We start from the raw sequence: 16041 nt of genomic DNA, 5'->3' as shown, positions 1-16041 counted from the left end.
GTCCAGGGAAAGAACAGCTATTAGGCATTGCAGAATTTACACACGTGCATGACAATAAGAACTATTCTCAGAGCATTTCTAAGACCTTTGAGCTGTGGAAGAGCTGGATGGAATGCTACATAAGACCTGAAAACTGTCAAATTCACATGCATGAGTTGGGCTGTCTACTCAGTTCAGATAAATGCTGTCTGTTAGCATTTCATTTCATCAAATACACTTGTTAGAAAGCCTTGTTTTGAAAAATCCATCTGTATTTTCTTTCACAGTTTTGGTATTTCTGATCACATTTTATGTTCATATTCTCCATTTTTTCAGCTCCATAGTGCTGGCAACTTTTAGGATTTCACCAAGACCCCTAAATGGCATTTCATACCGGCTTTAAAGAGAATTACATACAGCATGAGTGAGGAAAACTAAACTGATACAATCTGTTGCCTTTACACAAGCTACTTGCTGAATTAATTTTGCTGACTGGCAACAGGTGAAAGGAAGGTGAGAATTTAGGAAGGGTTTGGTAAAATGGCAAGCCTTAAGTGTATTTTTCAATTTAATACTCAGGTTTAAAATCTGCCCACTATGTCCTCAGCCCATGCCTTATACTGGGGAGATGGGAAGCAAATATTATTTCATCTTCTTGGGGATTTTGCTGGGGGGAAAGAAAGGGGGGAGGGTAAGGGAATTGCCCCTTTATGCACTTTTAGTTGCACCTTAGAACCCCCTGATGTGTTAAACATTGTTTGTTTGCTTGTTTCTGGTGAGAACTGTTTTTTGTGTGTGGGGGCTGTCAAACCAGACTTCACAACTATGTGCCACATGCATGCCATGTCCCAAATACTATCCTATTTTATCTACTGGAAGCCGGATTCCTTCCAGCCATTGGTATTTACACACAGTAAGAGGACATAGTCATCAGTAAACAACTTAGCATGCTTAAAACACTTGCTGCTGTGTTCATTCAGTGCTGCCAAATTCCAGGACATATTAGCAGCCTCCTAACTGAACTGTCTGTGCCCTTCATTGGTGTACCCTGAACGTTCACAATAATGTCAAACCAGTTTTGGCAGTACTGTTGCCCACACGAAGCAGGTGTTTGGTTGGGAAGGACCAATGGATGTGACATCTTTACATGCCTTTCCTATGCAATAGGCTTTGTTTTTTCAACATAATTTCTCTACTGTGCAAATTGTAGGGATATTGTTTGAAAGATAGCTTTTATTCAAACAAAATGTTTGCATTTAGTTTAGGATTTTACAAAGACATTTTCATTCTTTGCCACCAGGTTTTTTTTTTCCTTTATTTGTTTTCCTACCCTTTTCAGTACTCATATAAGAATTAATAAAGATGGCAGTAGCAGTGTAGGGTACAATGCTGTGAGTTTTGAGCAGTTTGGCAATGTTCGTGTAGAAGACTGCTTAGGGACTTGGTAGGACAACCATCATACACAGAGTGCCAGGTACATAAAGGCTGTATTTTAAAGTTTTAAAACTAATATAGGATTAAGGTAATTTTTTTGTACAGGGGTCTATTTTTAATCTAGTTGTATTTTTTAAGTAGAATTAAAACATGATTTCAAGACACTCAGGGTGATAAACCTTGACATATAGAATCATAGAGTCATTAAGGTTGGAAAAGACCTTCAAGATCATCTGGTCCAACAGTAATAATGAATAATAATAATAATGAATAATAATAATAATGAATGTTGCCATTTCTACAGAGAAGGAAGTCCCTTGAAAAAGGGAATTTATACTTGGTTTCAGTGGGATGCAAGAAAGTAAAAGAATCTGTTATCTTTTCATCATGTTTCTCAGTACTCTGGGTAAAGGACAGTCTGTGATGTGGTTAATGGATAGGGTTGATTTATCCTGAAAGGTGGAATGGGTTTGGCCTGTTACAATTAGCTTTAGGTAGATTTTAAATGAACTTGATGACATCATATCTGGCTACTTCTTCTTTTCCTGTATTTCTGAGGCATCTTTATTACTCATTGTGCTGAATACATGATTTGTAGTTTGTTGGCACTGTTTCTGTACTTAGTGATTTAGATTTTCTTTTCTGGAATACATGCTGATTTTATTCTTTAATGCAGGGGACAGTAGCTTTTATCATTTGGTCCTGGAACCTCATACTTCAGCTCTTGCTAGCCTGTTGACAACCACCCTTCTGTCTTGTATATACTCTTGCCTGTTTAGTTTGTCGTGTGCAAATTTTGTTTTCCAAGCTTGCTTTTCTACTTACAGTGACAAATGTAATCCATTACGTTACTTAATAATTCTGATAGCGTAATGTAGGAAGTATTAAATTCATGTAGCACCTCAGATCAATTGTGTTTTTTATTTGTGGCTTGTAAGAAGCTTATGTATTTCTTGCCAACATCTGGCAATGAGGAAGCATGGATGAAACCGAATGGAATTTGCACTTTGCTATGAATTCTGTTTGCCTCGGTGCCTAACAGAGTGCTTTTACTACACTGTGATCTTTGTACAGATTTGCCTTTATCCTGGTAGAGGCAGTAAATACTGTTACTTTGAGAGGAAGATGCAAAGGAAACTGCAAATGGAGTTTGAAGCATTTTCTGTTACCCCACCCAAATCTTCATTAAAAATTCATGAAATTTGTTCCTTTTTTTCCCCCTCAATTGTTATTGATAATATTGATTAATACTTCTTTTGCTACAAATTTTTATCAAGTGGGGAATTGCTCTTGTTTCCCTCATTTTTTCCAAACTAAACCAATTTAACTCATCATAAGAAATGTTAACAATATTCCTTTTGATTTTTCTTTTCTCATCCATTTTGCCTTTTTCTTTACTTTCCTTAAAACGTTCTATCTGCAACTGGATGCAGTGTATCAGCTTAGGCTGATTGGAGTAAAATTCTGCTAGGCATCCTGTGCTTTATATAAGATATCCTGGAGCTAGCATTAATTGCTTATCTTATATGAAGGTAACTGGTATCTGTTCTTTTCTCTCTCCAGTCCCATTTTTTTAATAATCATTCTTCCTGAGTACTTTCTTATCCAGATTTGCCAGCAGCTATATTTTCAGCTCTTCTTGAAAATCTTTTTCCTCCTACATTCAAGTGTGCAGGCTAATTAGAACAATGGGGCAGAATTTAAAAAATAAAGATGTTCCCATTCACCTGCGTTTCTCCTGAAATGTAATTAAATAACAAGTGTTACAGTATCCTATACATAATAAATTGTAGCGACCCATTTCCACAGCACTTGTACACTGTGGATTAAGTAGTTTTGATGTCACTAATGCTTCATCTGATCTGCATTTCAGATGTCTGGAAATTCTTCTGGTTAGTTATTAGTGAGAATCTTAGAATTTCGGAAGTATTTGTTATAGCAAGCACATTTTCAGATTGAGTTATTTTCCTTGGCTTATCAGAATTGTTATCTTTTCCTTTCCCCACAGCCGTTTCCTGGTCCATTTGAAATCACAAAGAGAGAGGACTAATGGTCTCTGACATTGAAATGAAGCTCAGACACCATCCAATTCCCATGATAAAATGCTAGCAAGTCTTTCATCAGCTTCCCTAAGAGTTATTTCAGATTGAGACCAGTTTTATCTGCTAAATAGCAGTAGGATTATTTTTCTAGACTTGCAGCTTGAATTATAGTTGGGTTCTACCCTATTTTTTATTTTTTTTAACAAAGATACCACTAGAGTCAATTAAATTTAGTGTTAGTGTATTATGGGATTAGGGATTTTTTCTGTTTGACAGGTTATGTATTTAATTGGTGTTATATCAATAAATACTTCTTAATGCTATGGTGTTTTGTACTACTTAAAGTCAGTAATATTTAAAGCTTGCTTGCATCATAAATTCAAAATGCTTTCCAAACATATTTGAAGTTTATTTTGCTAGTCTTCCTCTTGTGGGGTTATAAACATTATACGTGTATGAACTTCGGGAAGCAGAATGCATGTGTCCCTGAGTTTCAGTACTAATAGGTATGACTCCTTTTCTTTCATCTTCAAATAGGAAAGATTACTCTGTGAACTTGGCTACTAATTGAGAAATTAGTAATTGAGAAAATATGACAACATTGAATTTTATAGCATGATAAAGGAACAGACATGGTCATGGTTTCGTTTGTTTATTCAGCCACTGGCAGCAGCATAATCACTTACAGCCTCCGCAGGGGGACTTCTGGTCTGTTAAGGGCTCCACTGGGGAATATGTTGTTCCACATGCAGTCTAGGGTTTCTCATTCAGCCTTTTTAGAAATTCTGGTTTTCTGTGAAGCTGAAGCTTTGTAGGAATACTTTTTAAGCTTCTTTTTGACAGAGGTCAATGGAATTAACTGTTTTGCATTACCTTATTTAAATTAGGCCTCTACACCTGTTTATGTGCAAAGCAGTTCTCCCTTTGAAAGTTGTTTCCCCACATAGTAGAATTTCCATTGAAGAAAAATGGCTTTGTCCTCAGGGAGAAGGAACAAATGAATTGTTCACTCATCTCATTCCAATTATCTCTTTCAACTCGGTATCATTTTAAAAGCTGGGTTTTCTACAGACATACAGATAGGATATTCCACACTGCATGTTAATTTGGGTAATGAAATGGTGAAGAAATATCTAACTATTGTTGCATTATATTAAAACCAAACCAAAAAAAAATCTTGTCAATTGTGGTCAAGAAGGGGGCTATCAAATTGAGTTTCACGATAGAAAGGTGGTAGAGGGTTCTTATCTTAATTCATGGTTATATAATCATGTCAAATGAAGATCAGTCAGCTCTTCAGTGTTAGCTAGTTTTGAACAGAATTTGTCAGTAAGTTTGTCTATGCTATCAGACATTTTAAGACTTCACAATGTGCACAAAGCACTAAAAAATTCTACAGTAGTTTACAAAACTTTTCCACTTACTTCTTCCAACCATGTTTCAAGGATTCAGTGGTACCAGCCATCATTTCAGACCTATGGAGGTCAATACTTACAGCATTAGATTTCTTTGAGTCACTAGCTTAACCTTTATTTTAATATATAATGAAAAGGGGAAGTATAATTCTCAGTGTTTAAGAATAGTAGGAAAATACTATTTCTATTCTTACATAATCTGATTTCACTTTCCAATAAAGCAGCTATATTAGGGAATGTATTTTGTCAACTCTCAAAAACCATTTCAATAAACTATCTTTCGTGAGTTTCTCATTAGTTCTTAGTGAAGCCCAAGAAGCTAGTTTTGATGAGGCTAAAGCTTGTGCTATACTTTATTTTATTATTCACAGTGCTATACCAAATTCTCCTGGAATTAATCAAGTGAAAAATCATCTTTAATAAAGGTTTTGTATATAAAGTGGTTTATGCCTACAGCTTTAAGTAGTCTCTCCTGCTATGTAATACACTGTGAAAGTATAGAAGAGTCTAAACCATGTTTAAGTGAACCTGCTGTTACGGCGTGTTCATGGGAACTGTGAGCCAAGAAAGAACTCGTATTTTTAGTTCAGCATTCATAGAAAATACCAGGAAGATCATAGTCTTCAGAGATGTATGGCTTAGGAAGTGAATAGGTAAACTGTGCAAAATTGGTCTTAAATTTTTCGCTGCGAGGATGAGCTCTCAGTATTTATCTACACATCAACAATATTTTTAGCATTTTCATAGATTGGCAGTGAACATACTCTCAACTTCATGAATAAGTTCAACAAAGAGTATCCTAAGAACTGTTGAAATGAAAGGAAGGGTAGGATCACCATTTTTAAGGACTGGTCTATCACAGATGTTTGTCAAACTCCTGATTCATATGGGTCTTGCTTCCTCTAAGTAGTCCTGTTCCTCTAAGATTCACTAGTATTTGTGATGCACAGTAGTGGAAGAATTTAACAGTTATACCCATATGCTAAGTGCTAACTTCAATGAAGAATGTTTCGTGCTGATTTTTTGCAATAACATCTTTGTTTCTGGAATTGTCCTGGATTTCTATTTACATCTCAGTTCCAGGAATGCTCGATAAAATCTCTCTGCTTCCCTTTCCTCCTCTTCCTCTCTGTCTACCAGATATGAGATGAACTGTGATGTGCTTCTGAAGAGGTCCTTTAGCTAAATTATATTTGGCTGAAGCCAGGTTGTTTCAGCAAGACCCCTAAATTAAGTGTCATCTTGGTACCTCTCACCTTGTTCTCGTATTACAGGACTGCCAAAAACTCTCTATATGGATTTTGCTTCTGCCAGAAGAGATTTTATTTTGATTATGCTACAGTTCTTGTTGCAGTAGGGTAATTGTTCACAGCATTTTCTTTAGCGTTACCTTTCTAAAATAAAGGTCCTGATTTTTGAGAAATATTAAGATGTAATATATGAGATGAGCAGAAGCAATAAAAGGTTAAAATCTTTCGTACCTTGAACACGTACACTTTAAACTCTTAAAATATATTATAAATGATGTAAATGTTCGTAGAATCTGAAATATTATGTACAGTTCTGGAAAAAGATAGCAATTTAGAAAAAAAAAAGAAAAATACTCCGAATTTATTCTTAAGAACTACACTAAATATAGGAGTATCTCAACCTGTTCTCATCTCAGTGATGGAACAACAGTGTTAAGTTCAGCCCAGTTTTGCTCCCATGCTCCACCTGAAGACCTTTGCTAGAACATTATTTTCACAAGTGAACCTCTGAAGTGAAAAGTACCTTTTATCCAGCCGAAGGATTTTTTTTTTTTTTTTTTCCTGCTTGGTAAAGATACCTGCCTTACTGGTTAAGAAAGAGAAATCTCAGTGCATTTTGTGAAGATGAGCTGGAGTGGAAGCCCACAAGGTAACCACCTCTGTGTAACACTCTGCTCGCATGGCTGATGGCTTCTGGGTCCAACCTGCACAGCTGTGGGGGTTTGCCAGCTCAAAATTGAGGAACCTGCACTGTGTGAAGCGTAATCTGATCTGCCTTGTGTCTGTGTGCTGTGTAACAAATTTGAGTTGTGTTGGATTTCAGCTTTTATTTTGAGAAACGATTTCTTTCCTCCAAAGCTGCGAAGAAAAATGCAAAAGCTGCAAAGAAAAACCTCCAAAGGTTAACTTGACAGAGTTGTGTTTTGAGTATAAAACAAAGCATAACAACTTTCTTGTATCCTGTTAATATAACTGAAGTTTGTGTTCTTTTTGATTTTATCAATAACCAATTGTTTCAATTATTTTTTCAATTATGTTCAGAAGCCAACTGTGTAAGTATATAAAAGCTAGGTATGATCTCACATCTTCATGCAAAATTTTATTTATACCTTCAAATTTTTTGTAGTAAATGGGAAGAGGTATATGACCTTTATGATCCTTTCCATCATTTATCGGCAGTCCTGGCTATCGGGGGAGGTCCCGGTTGACTGGCGGCTAGCCAATGTGACGCCTATCTATAAGAAAGGCCGGAGGGCAGACCCGGGGAACTATAGGCCTGTCAGTTTGACCTCAGTGCCGGGGAAGCTCATGGAGCAGATTATCTTGAGGGTCATCACGCGGCACTTGCAGGGCAAGCAGGCGATCAGGCCCAGTCAGCATGGGTTTATGAAAGGCAGGTCCTGCTTGACGAACCTGATCTCCTTCTATGACCAAGTGACGCGCTTGGTGGATGAGGGAAAGGCTGTGGACGTGGTCTACCTTGACCTCAGTAAGGCTTTTGACACCGTTCCCCACAACATTCTCCTCAAGAAACTGGCTGCTCGGGGCTTGGACTGGCGTACGCTTCACTGGGTTAGAAACTGGCTGGATGGCCGGGCCCAGAGAGTTGTGGTGAATGGAGTCAAATCTGGTTGGAGGCCGGTCACTAGTGGAGTCCCCCAGGGCTCGGTACTGGGGCCGGTCCTCTTTAATATCTTTATTGATGATCTGGATGAGGGCGTCCAGTGCACCCTCAGTAAGTTTGCAGATGACACCAAGCTAAGTGCGTGTGTCGATCTGCTCGAGGGCAGGAAGGCTCTGCAGGAGGATCTGGATAGGCTGGAGCGATGGGCTGAGGTCAACTGCATGAAGTTCAACAAGGCCAAGTGCCGGGTCCTGCACCTGGGCTGCAACAACCCCAAGCAGAGCTACAGGCTGGGAGATGAGTGGCTGGAAAGCTGCCTGGCCGAGAAGGACCTGGGAGTATTGGTGGATAGTCGGCTGAATATGAGCCAGCAGTGTGCTCAGGTGGCCAAGAAGGCCAACGGCATCCTGGCCTGTATAAGAAGCAGTGTGGCCAGCAGGTCGAGGGAAGTGATTGTGCCCCTGTACTCGGCTCTGGTGAGGCCGCACCTCGAGTACTGTGTTCAGTTTTGGGCCCCTCGCTACAGGAAGGACATGGATGTGCTCGAGCGAGTCCAGAGAAGGGCGACCAAGCTGGTGAGGGGTCTGGAGAACAAGTCTTACGAGGAGCGGCTGAGGGAGCTGGGCTTGTTCAGCCTGGAGAAGAGGAGGCTCAGGGGCGACCTCATCGCTCTCTACAGTTACCTGAAAGGAGGCTGTAGAGAGGTGGGGGTTGGTCTATTCTCCCACGTGCCTAGTGACAGGACGAGGGGGAATGGGCTAAAGTTGTGACAGGGGAGTTTTAGGTTGGATGTTAGGAAGTATTTCTTTACCGAAAGGGTTATTAAGCATTGGAACGGGCTGCCCAGGGAGGTGGTGGAGTCACCATCCCTGGAGGTCTTTAAAAGACGTTTAGATGTAGAGCTTAGGGATATGGTTTAGTGGAGTACTTAGTGTTAGGTCGGAGGTTGGACTCGATGATCTTGAGGTCTCTTCCAACCTAGAGAAATCTGTGAATCTGTGAATCTGTGACCTTAAATTTATACTGTGCTCCCCTTTATGTAAGTAAAGGTAAATTCAGCTCTTCTCCACCAGATTTCTTTGACTGGATTTCTGGCTGTAGGTACCAGACACTTCCATCATTTTCAGTACATTTTGGAGTGGGTCCCAGAAGAGCTGGAAGTATAGACAAATTTTCAAGCAATGGCTGCATCAAAGACCTTGTTGGTTTTTTATGAGTCATCTACAAAAGCAGTTGCTTGCTTTAGAAAGCATTCCCAGTACAGAATGAGAGAGATGGATGGGGGGAACGAACAAAAAACCCTGCAAGAAGAGTTTGTCAGGTGTGGAGCTAGAGATAAGCCAGAAAGAGAGACTTCTTAGTGGTTAAACAAGGTTAAGTGGTTAAACAACGGCCTAGAAAATTGCCAAAAGACTGTCCTTTAATCTATTTAGTGTCATGGAGAAACATCAAAGAGGAGCTTCAAAGATGGTTTGTCTGAGCAAGTCCTGAAAAGAAATCAATTGATAGTTTAAGAAGAAATATAAATGGTAGTTCTGGTTATAAGAAGATTTTTATTTCGTTTTTGAATGATTACATCTTGATTTGCAGAACTGGAGCTGCTGCCATTTGATTCCTCCTTTAGTTTGTCTCAGAAGTTAAGTTCTATCTGTTTGTATCTGTGAAATGTGTTGGTCTAGCCAAAAACCACACAGAAATCAGCATTAAAGCTCAGAAGTATGAAGTTGGTTTATATAAAGTAATGAGATAAATAACTGAAAATAGAAAAGAGATTTCTAGAACTTGAACATCTTTTTTTTTTTTGCAAATTGGCTGTTTATGGAAAATTCGTAGCCAAATGTTCTTCCCCGATGCCTCGCTAAACAGCGTCATGTTGTAGGAAGTCTAAAATCTGTCTCTGCTAAACATTGCATACATTGTTTTGTTTGCAGTCTCTCAGGCACAGGGAGGATTCCTGCCTTGTAGCCTACTGCTGTGAAAGAAGCCTCAGCGATTTGAGCAGGATGGAGATGTTTATAAAGAAGCAGTGGCTGGGACTTGCTCAAAATCACAGGGAGCTGCCGTAAAGGGAGGAGAGTTGCCCGAGACCATGGCTGTTTTCTGTGTCTAGATGGAGCTGGGGCCTTCCCCACGTGTGGTTTCATGCCCCCTTTAACCTAAGTGTGGCTGTGAGGTGTTTGGTCTGAGCCAGACAGGAACTGATCCAGCCTAGAAGGAACTGGACAGGACTTTGAAAACAGCAACAAAACATAGTTTTCAGTTGAATCAGTGTCCTTTGTGAAATGCCAAATTCTGCTCTGTGTGCGCAGTACCAGGTCTAGTGCCAGTGCAAAGGAGGAAGAGAAAATCTGGACTTTGTTTCCCATCCTCTTTCGCAGCAGTCAGTAATTAGGTCAGTTTAAAGCAACTGAGAAGCTGCAGCCTGGGGAGGAAAAGATCAGCAAATTCTCCTTGATAAGGGTTTCTCTCTCTTTACCTAGTCTGCTAATTTTCCTGAAGGCCTTGCAGATGATAGTAGACTATGGATTGTCTTGTGTCAGCAGCAGGGTCTAGTTTGTGTGGCAAAGGCATGCTGAGGGCTCAGTGCTCTGTCCCCCAGCCCTGCCTGCCCACAGAAGCCTGGAGCTTCCCTGGGATGCTCCAAGCGCCATTGGTACAGCTCGTCAGCACTTTTTTCCTCGTTTCCTGACTCCCAACAGCTACTCTGATGCTCTAAAGGATTCATCTCTGCATTTCACTGGTAGTATAGTTTACAGCTAGAAGTGCATCTGTGATCACAGGGCTTGGAGAGTAGTTTTGCCTCTGCAGTTGCTTTTGGAAGCTGAGATAGTTAAAAACAAACAAGTGAACAAAACCCAAAAATGTTGAGAAAAGTGTTTAGTTTTTTCATGCTGAAATCGCAACATTTCATCAGCTGGATGGATTGAATCAAACAAATGGTTTTAAAAAGCGTGGTAACTGGGTAGTTCAGATATTGATTTGGGACTGAGGTGATAGTTTAAATCTCAGTTCTACCTAATTTGAAAGGAGCAAAAGCTAAAAATCACCCCCAGATCTGACTGTCTTTCTCAGGCAGAACTCAGGACTTAAGAGTTGATTTTCTACCACATGTGGAACAGTGTCCCAGCCACTGGGAAAAAAAAATAAAATTGGAATATTCTGTTTTCATCCTCAAACAGAACAAAAATGGTGTCAAAGCCCCTCACCATTGTCCTGTGGTTCTAATTACAAATGGGGTGAAATCTAGACCAAGGGAATCACTGCCATTACTCGCTGGTAAATGATAGACCTTGCAAGGGTTACCTGAGGGAACCACTTTGAAGTTTCAAGTAATTGTAAATCCTTGGGGATTTCTACTGTTTCAGCACAGTGCCCTACTGGCTAATGAGTCTTGGCTCTCATGTATGAAATATTGTTTGTTATCTGTGCTCTTTGGGCAGAAGGGAGAGCCCTAAATTTGCAGGAGCTTTGCTTATCCTAAAGCTTTTAACTTATTCTGATTATATTCTCAGTCTTCTGTTCTTTCAGATCTAGATAAATAGTGATATCCCATGGAAAATAGTTACTCATATGAGTTATTGGTAATTCCATTGATTAGCATTAGCCAATATAAGGCCACAGTCTGGCCCTTAAGCTTTGTTTTTCCTTCTTTTTTCTTTGTAACAATTTGTAACACATTTAAAGCAGACATTAGCCCTGGCCAGTTCAGGACCTGAGCAAATCCTTCACAACAAATCATTTGCTCTAGACTTTATTTGCTGATCATTGATTTTTGGGGTGTGGATCCTAATGCCATATTAATAAAATTTTAATTTATATATTATTTTCAGTTATGTTGATTCATAGTATACTTTTTATTTATTAATGTTTAATTCTGAATTAAAAAAAAAAAAAAAGAGGGATGTTCCTTTACTGGTATTAGATCGCAGAGTCATGTGAGAGAACTCTTGTGTCCTGACTGCTCAAGTAGGTAGCTGGTTTTGGCTTGCATGTAGATATAAAATGATACCAGATAATAAGCTTGAGACTCAGGCCTGGAAAATGTGATCACTCAAATGTATGGGAAGTAGACAGGGCTGTTAAATTGGTAATAAGGAATTAATTTTAAAAGACTGTTCTGGAAAATCTGCACAAGTTGAGTAGTCCTAGTATTACAATGAAACGCTGATTCCATCTATGTGCAGAGCTTCTATATGGCAGGCTCCTTTCAGGATCACTGCAAGCAGGATGAATTCATCATCATCAATCGCAGGGCGCACATACTTTGAGCTAATCTTTAAATTATGCACCTTTTTGAAATGATGCTAGTGTAATGATGCAGTATGAGCCTCATGAGAACATCTTTCTGAGCAAAATTCTCCCACAGACTCGTACTTAATTGTTTGGCTTGCTCAGAGACCCTGAACATGGGGACCCTTTATGTAAGTGGTTGGCAGGAACTGTAATGCTGTCTGCTTCAAAGGCAATGCTGTATCATTCGTTTTTAGATTTTGAAATCATGAATAATTTTTGAAGCATGACAAACAGATGAATTAAGTTCATCCCGGTATTTTGAAAGACTCTTGCTTTGACATAAGAACTGTTTAGTGCACTGCCCTTCCTTCCTTCAGAGAACAGTAATGCTGAGTCACTGAGGACTGTATGTTATTTGAAAGGCCATATGCTTCTGATTAACACGAAGTGTAATGTATTAGCTTTTCTGAGGTTGAAGTTTGGAGGTGCTTTTGTTTTGATTCAGTGAAGCTGACTGGAGAATCTCGTCAAACCCAGGGAAGGTTTTTTCCATGTACCAGCTGATCTGGCAACTACAGCTGTGTTGGAGCGCTCAGTACCTCAAAGCACTGGTAGCTTATGGGCTATGCATTAATACAAATATATTAAGAGTCTGACGATGCTGGCAGAATTTTCACATTGTTAAATCAGATCCAAATTAAGGTTTAATTGCCAAATCCCAATCTCTTGTGTATTATAAAGGCTTTTCTTTTTCTCTTACTATCGTTAGGAGACGAACTACTAGCATAGCATATTAAATTAACATTTCTTCTAGAAATCGCAATGGAACTATTTAATAGAGCTGCTTAAAAAGTACCTTGTAGAAGTTAATAGAAAAATATTTAAAAGCTTTGCAGCAGAAGGTTTAATTATGAGCTGCCTAACACACCTGGGCAGGAACTGAAAGCCCTTCTGTTCCTTCAGTGTCTTGAGCAGCCTCTAAATGGGGAGATTATTCCCTTGATGTTGTGTTTAGGGCTGAGGAGTGGGCAGGAATGGCAGGGAGAAGAGCTGAGAGTCTCCATCTCATCCGCTCCTGAGACAGCAAGCAGCACAGCCAGGTCAGCTTGCTAAGGGTGATGCTCTATGCCAGATACTTGCAGGAGGAGATGCAAACTGCTGCAGAAAACGCACGTGCAGGGGGAGAGCAGTCTGGAGTACCAGGTGCCCACAGACAGGTGGAATTTCTCCAAGCCTGAGCATGGTGCACAACTTCTGGGTGTTTAGGGTGTGACTTTAAAACTAGCATGAAATCAGTTTGTTTCATTCTTCCTAAGGTTTTGTTCAAGGAAACAGTGATTAAAGTGAAGGTGGTGGCTATGAAGGGTTGCTTTTGGAAAGAATGACTTGTTTTCTTCACTCTTGCTTTTAGAGCTGATTCGAAGATCCATTTCTTTTTTTTTTTCCCTTTGAAGTGTGTGTGTTTGTGACAGACTATGCACAACTTTTGTTTAGATTTATAAAACTGCAGTGCTTCAGTGAATCTCTAAGGCTTTCGTGCCTTACCTTGATTAACGCAGTGCCTTTCTAAAGAGGAAACTACTACAAGGTAAAGCATAAAACAGCCACCATACCTGCGTTTCAGTGGTGTGTTCAACACTTCTACTTTAAACTGCAGAACTACAGTCATCTTTATTTTTCTTTTAATCCCTTTCTGTCTCCAAAAGTGCTTGGATTCTCATCTTCGTTATCCTGCTTCCCATTTTACTACCCCTCTCCTCCCTTGACTTGGCTCTTTCTTTCACTTCTGTAAAAGCTCTCCAGTGGGGATGTGCTGTACGAAGGACAGGAGCTTGCTTCGAGGTCGTGGACCCCGGGCTCCCTACGTGGGCCACCAGGGAGGCCTGAAGGGGACTAGGAGAACAGCTGCTCTCTGCATCAGGCACACCAGCTGGCTTTTGGGGAGGCAGGGGCAGGAGCGAATAGAAGCAGAAGAGCGTATTTTAACAGGCCTGGTCACCTCCCACACAGTCTCCAGCTTCAGTTGTGTGCGCCCCTGGCCTTCTCCTTCCCCCTTCTATCAGCTCCTATTGCAGCCTTCCCTGGGAGCAAGCACTTGATGTGCAGCCTTCCCTTTGCTTATGACAAGGGCGAGTGCATAGATATTCACTGCCTGGGCACTGGCTATCATTCTCATCATAAAATTTCTAAGTCTATTTGTGTTAGGTGTCTGCCATCCTGTCAGCTACCAAATACCTATTGGAGTGTGACGAATAAGGGTTTAGAGAATTGTGAAGGTAAGGGAGCAGTGAGGGTGAAAGAAAAACAATGCGTCTCTTTTAAACTTGACTAGCAACTTGGGATTTGTATAATTATGGTGTTCAACCAGCAAAATAACACCGCTCCAGGAATTAATTTTACCTTGAAATAACAGAACTGACTTGTAGGTACTGTCAGTGGAATGGCTGGAGCTAACCTTGTTGCAGAACCGTGTCCAAAAATGTTAAAAGCCAGTATTTAAAGAAGTGCCCATTGGAGCCCAATTCTGTTAACTTCTGTAAATCCCACCTGAGAGAGATGGGATTGAGAATCTAGGAAGCTGGATTTTATTGTGTGTGACAATTTTGATTTTACATTTAACACAATATCTACACAAGGGGTATAATTTTTAATAAATTTCTAGATGTTTAATAAATGGTTGTAAAGCTCTCTCGTCTGTTTTTGGAGTCCTAGGTAAAGTTGCAACAGGGTTGTGAGGTGTGACTTTTCTTTACCAGTCCCATTAACCCTTTGTGAATATATATAATGATTGTCCTTTTTCCTGTTATTTGGGCTTTTTACTACTGCTCCTTATGTTTCAGTTTAGGTGGGCATTATATGTACTGGTCTCCAGCAACTTGGGTTCAAGGCTTCTTAGTAAGCACCAGTTTCATGCATGCTGTCTTCTGTTCTGATATTGCTGTGGTTTCAAAGCATTAGATGGCGTGCCACAGAGATTAGTTTATTTATCCATGAATTTGCTTGTAATTTTGGGGTGAGTTCTGGCTGAGTTCTGGTGAGTTTTTACAGTTCACTTTTTCAATTTATTCTGCGACCTCTTCTACTGTAACATCACTTTCAGTCAGTTTTGCAGCTGCTTCATCCTTTGGGAAGGATTCATTTATGGAAACCTCCCAGAGATTTTCTGCACATGCAGAAAGATCCATCTTTTTTCTTGAATTGCCATAGCTTCTGTGCATAGTCCTCCTTGATTCTTTCTGTTAATACTGATTTAAGTATGACACAATCTTTTTTGACATGGTTGTACCCTCTCTTAACCTGTTTAAACACAAAGTTTTTTTTGTTGTTAGTGTTTCAAAAGTTTATTTCAAGTGGGTGGTATATGCTTGCTCTGAGACCTTCTACTATTCTGTGCTAACGTAACCTTCATGCTACTTCCAGTACTTACTTGTAGATATTTTGTTTTCTTTCAATAAGCTCACATTTTTATTTAGCTCACCTTTTAAAAGTCAAGTGCTAATAGTGTTGATGTTTTGGGCTTTTGTCTGTGCAGCAGATATGTTGCATCTGAATATATATTAGTGTCCCTCTTACAGACTGTCCTCTTGATAGTAGTAATATTCTCAATGAGGTCCTCAGCATTGCGTCTGACCATGTCACAAATTGTTTTTCTTTAAGTGGGTTTTCTGTCTGCTGCTCCATGAAGTACAATCTAAAGATTAAGTCTGGCACCACAACATATCTGAAGTAACTAAACCCTCCCATTATTGCTGTTTTTCCTTTACTAGCAATTACTCTAATTTCTCTGGGCATGACAGGGTAGCTGTTGCCAAATGACAGATAGAAGATTGTCCTTAATAATACATTTTTCCTGTATTGAGACATGGACATTCAATTTGTAGAGGTTCTATGTTATTTATTGCTACATTTAACCAACCTCTAATTTGATTCTAAGCTGTTTTTAACATGATTTCTTCACATGATTATTCTACTGACAAGAGTTATTGCCTATTTATCCTTTATGCCCAGGAACTAGTGTCCCAATAATTGTTCTCTTTCTTCTAAATTTTTGACATGCTTCAAAA

General features: G+C 39.6%; 2 protein-coding genes across 29 annotated transcripts in view; one reads left to right on the top strand and one right to left on the bottom strand.

Annotated features, from left to right (window-relative positions):
- The window catches only part of CTNNA3 (catenin alpha 3), a 488015-nt gene that overhangs the window by 180085 nt on the left and 291889 nt on the right, over window positions 1-16041 (top strand). The gene's annotated exons all lie outside the window — the stretch shown is intronic.
- LRRTM3 (leucine rich repeat transmembrane neuronal 3) overlaps window positions 1-16041 on the bottom strand; it is a 133480-nt gene that overhangs the window by 57119 nt on the left and 60320 nt on the right. The window contains exon 2 of one of the 3 annotated variants that reach the window (XM_080597519.1): window positions 4880-4930. The exons of 1 other annotated variant lie outside the window; for it this stretch is intronic. In XM_080597519.1, the coding sequence (XP_080453645.1) occupies window positions 4925-4930 (6 nt within the window). In that variant the 3' untranslated portion in view covers window positions 4880-4924. Of the gene's footprint in view, window positions 1-3468; window positions 4931-16041 lie in introns of those variants that run through there. One more of the 3 variants, XM_080597518.1, reaches the window with a different exon arrangement.

This window comes from Anser brachyrhynchus, assembly GCF_964034855.1.
Source record: "Anser brachyrhynchus genome assembly, chromosome: 6".
NCBI classification, from domain to species: Eukaryota; Metazoa; Chordata; class Aves; order Anseriformes; family Anatidae; genus Anser; species Anser brachyrhynchus.
This window is presented reverse-complemented; position numbering and strand designations above follow the sequence as displayed.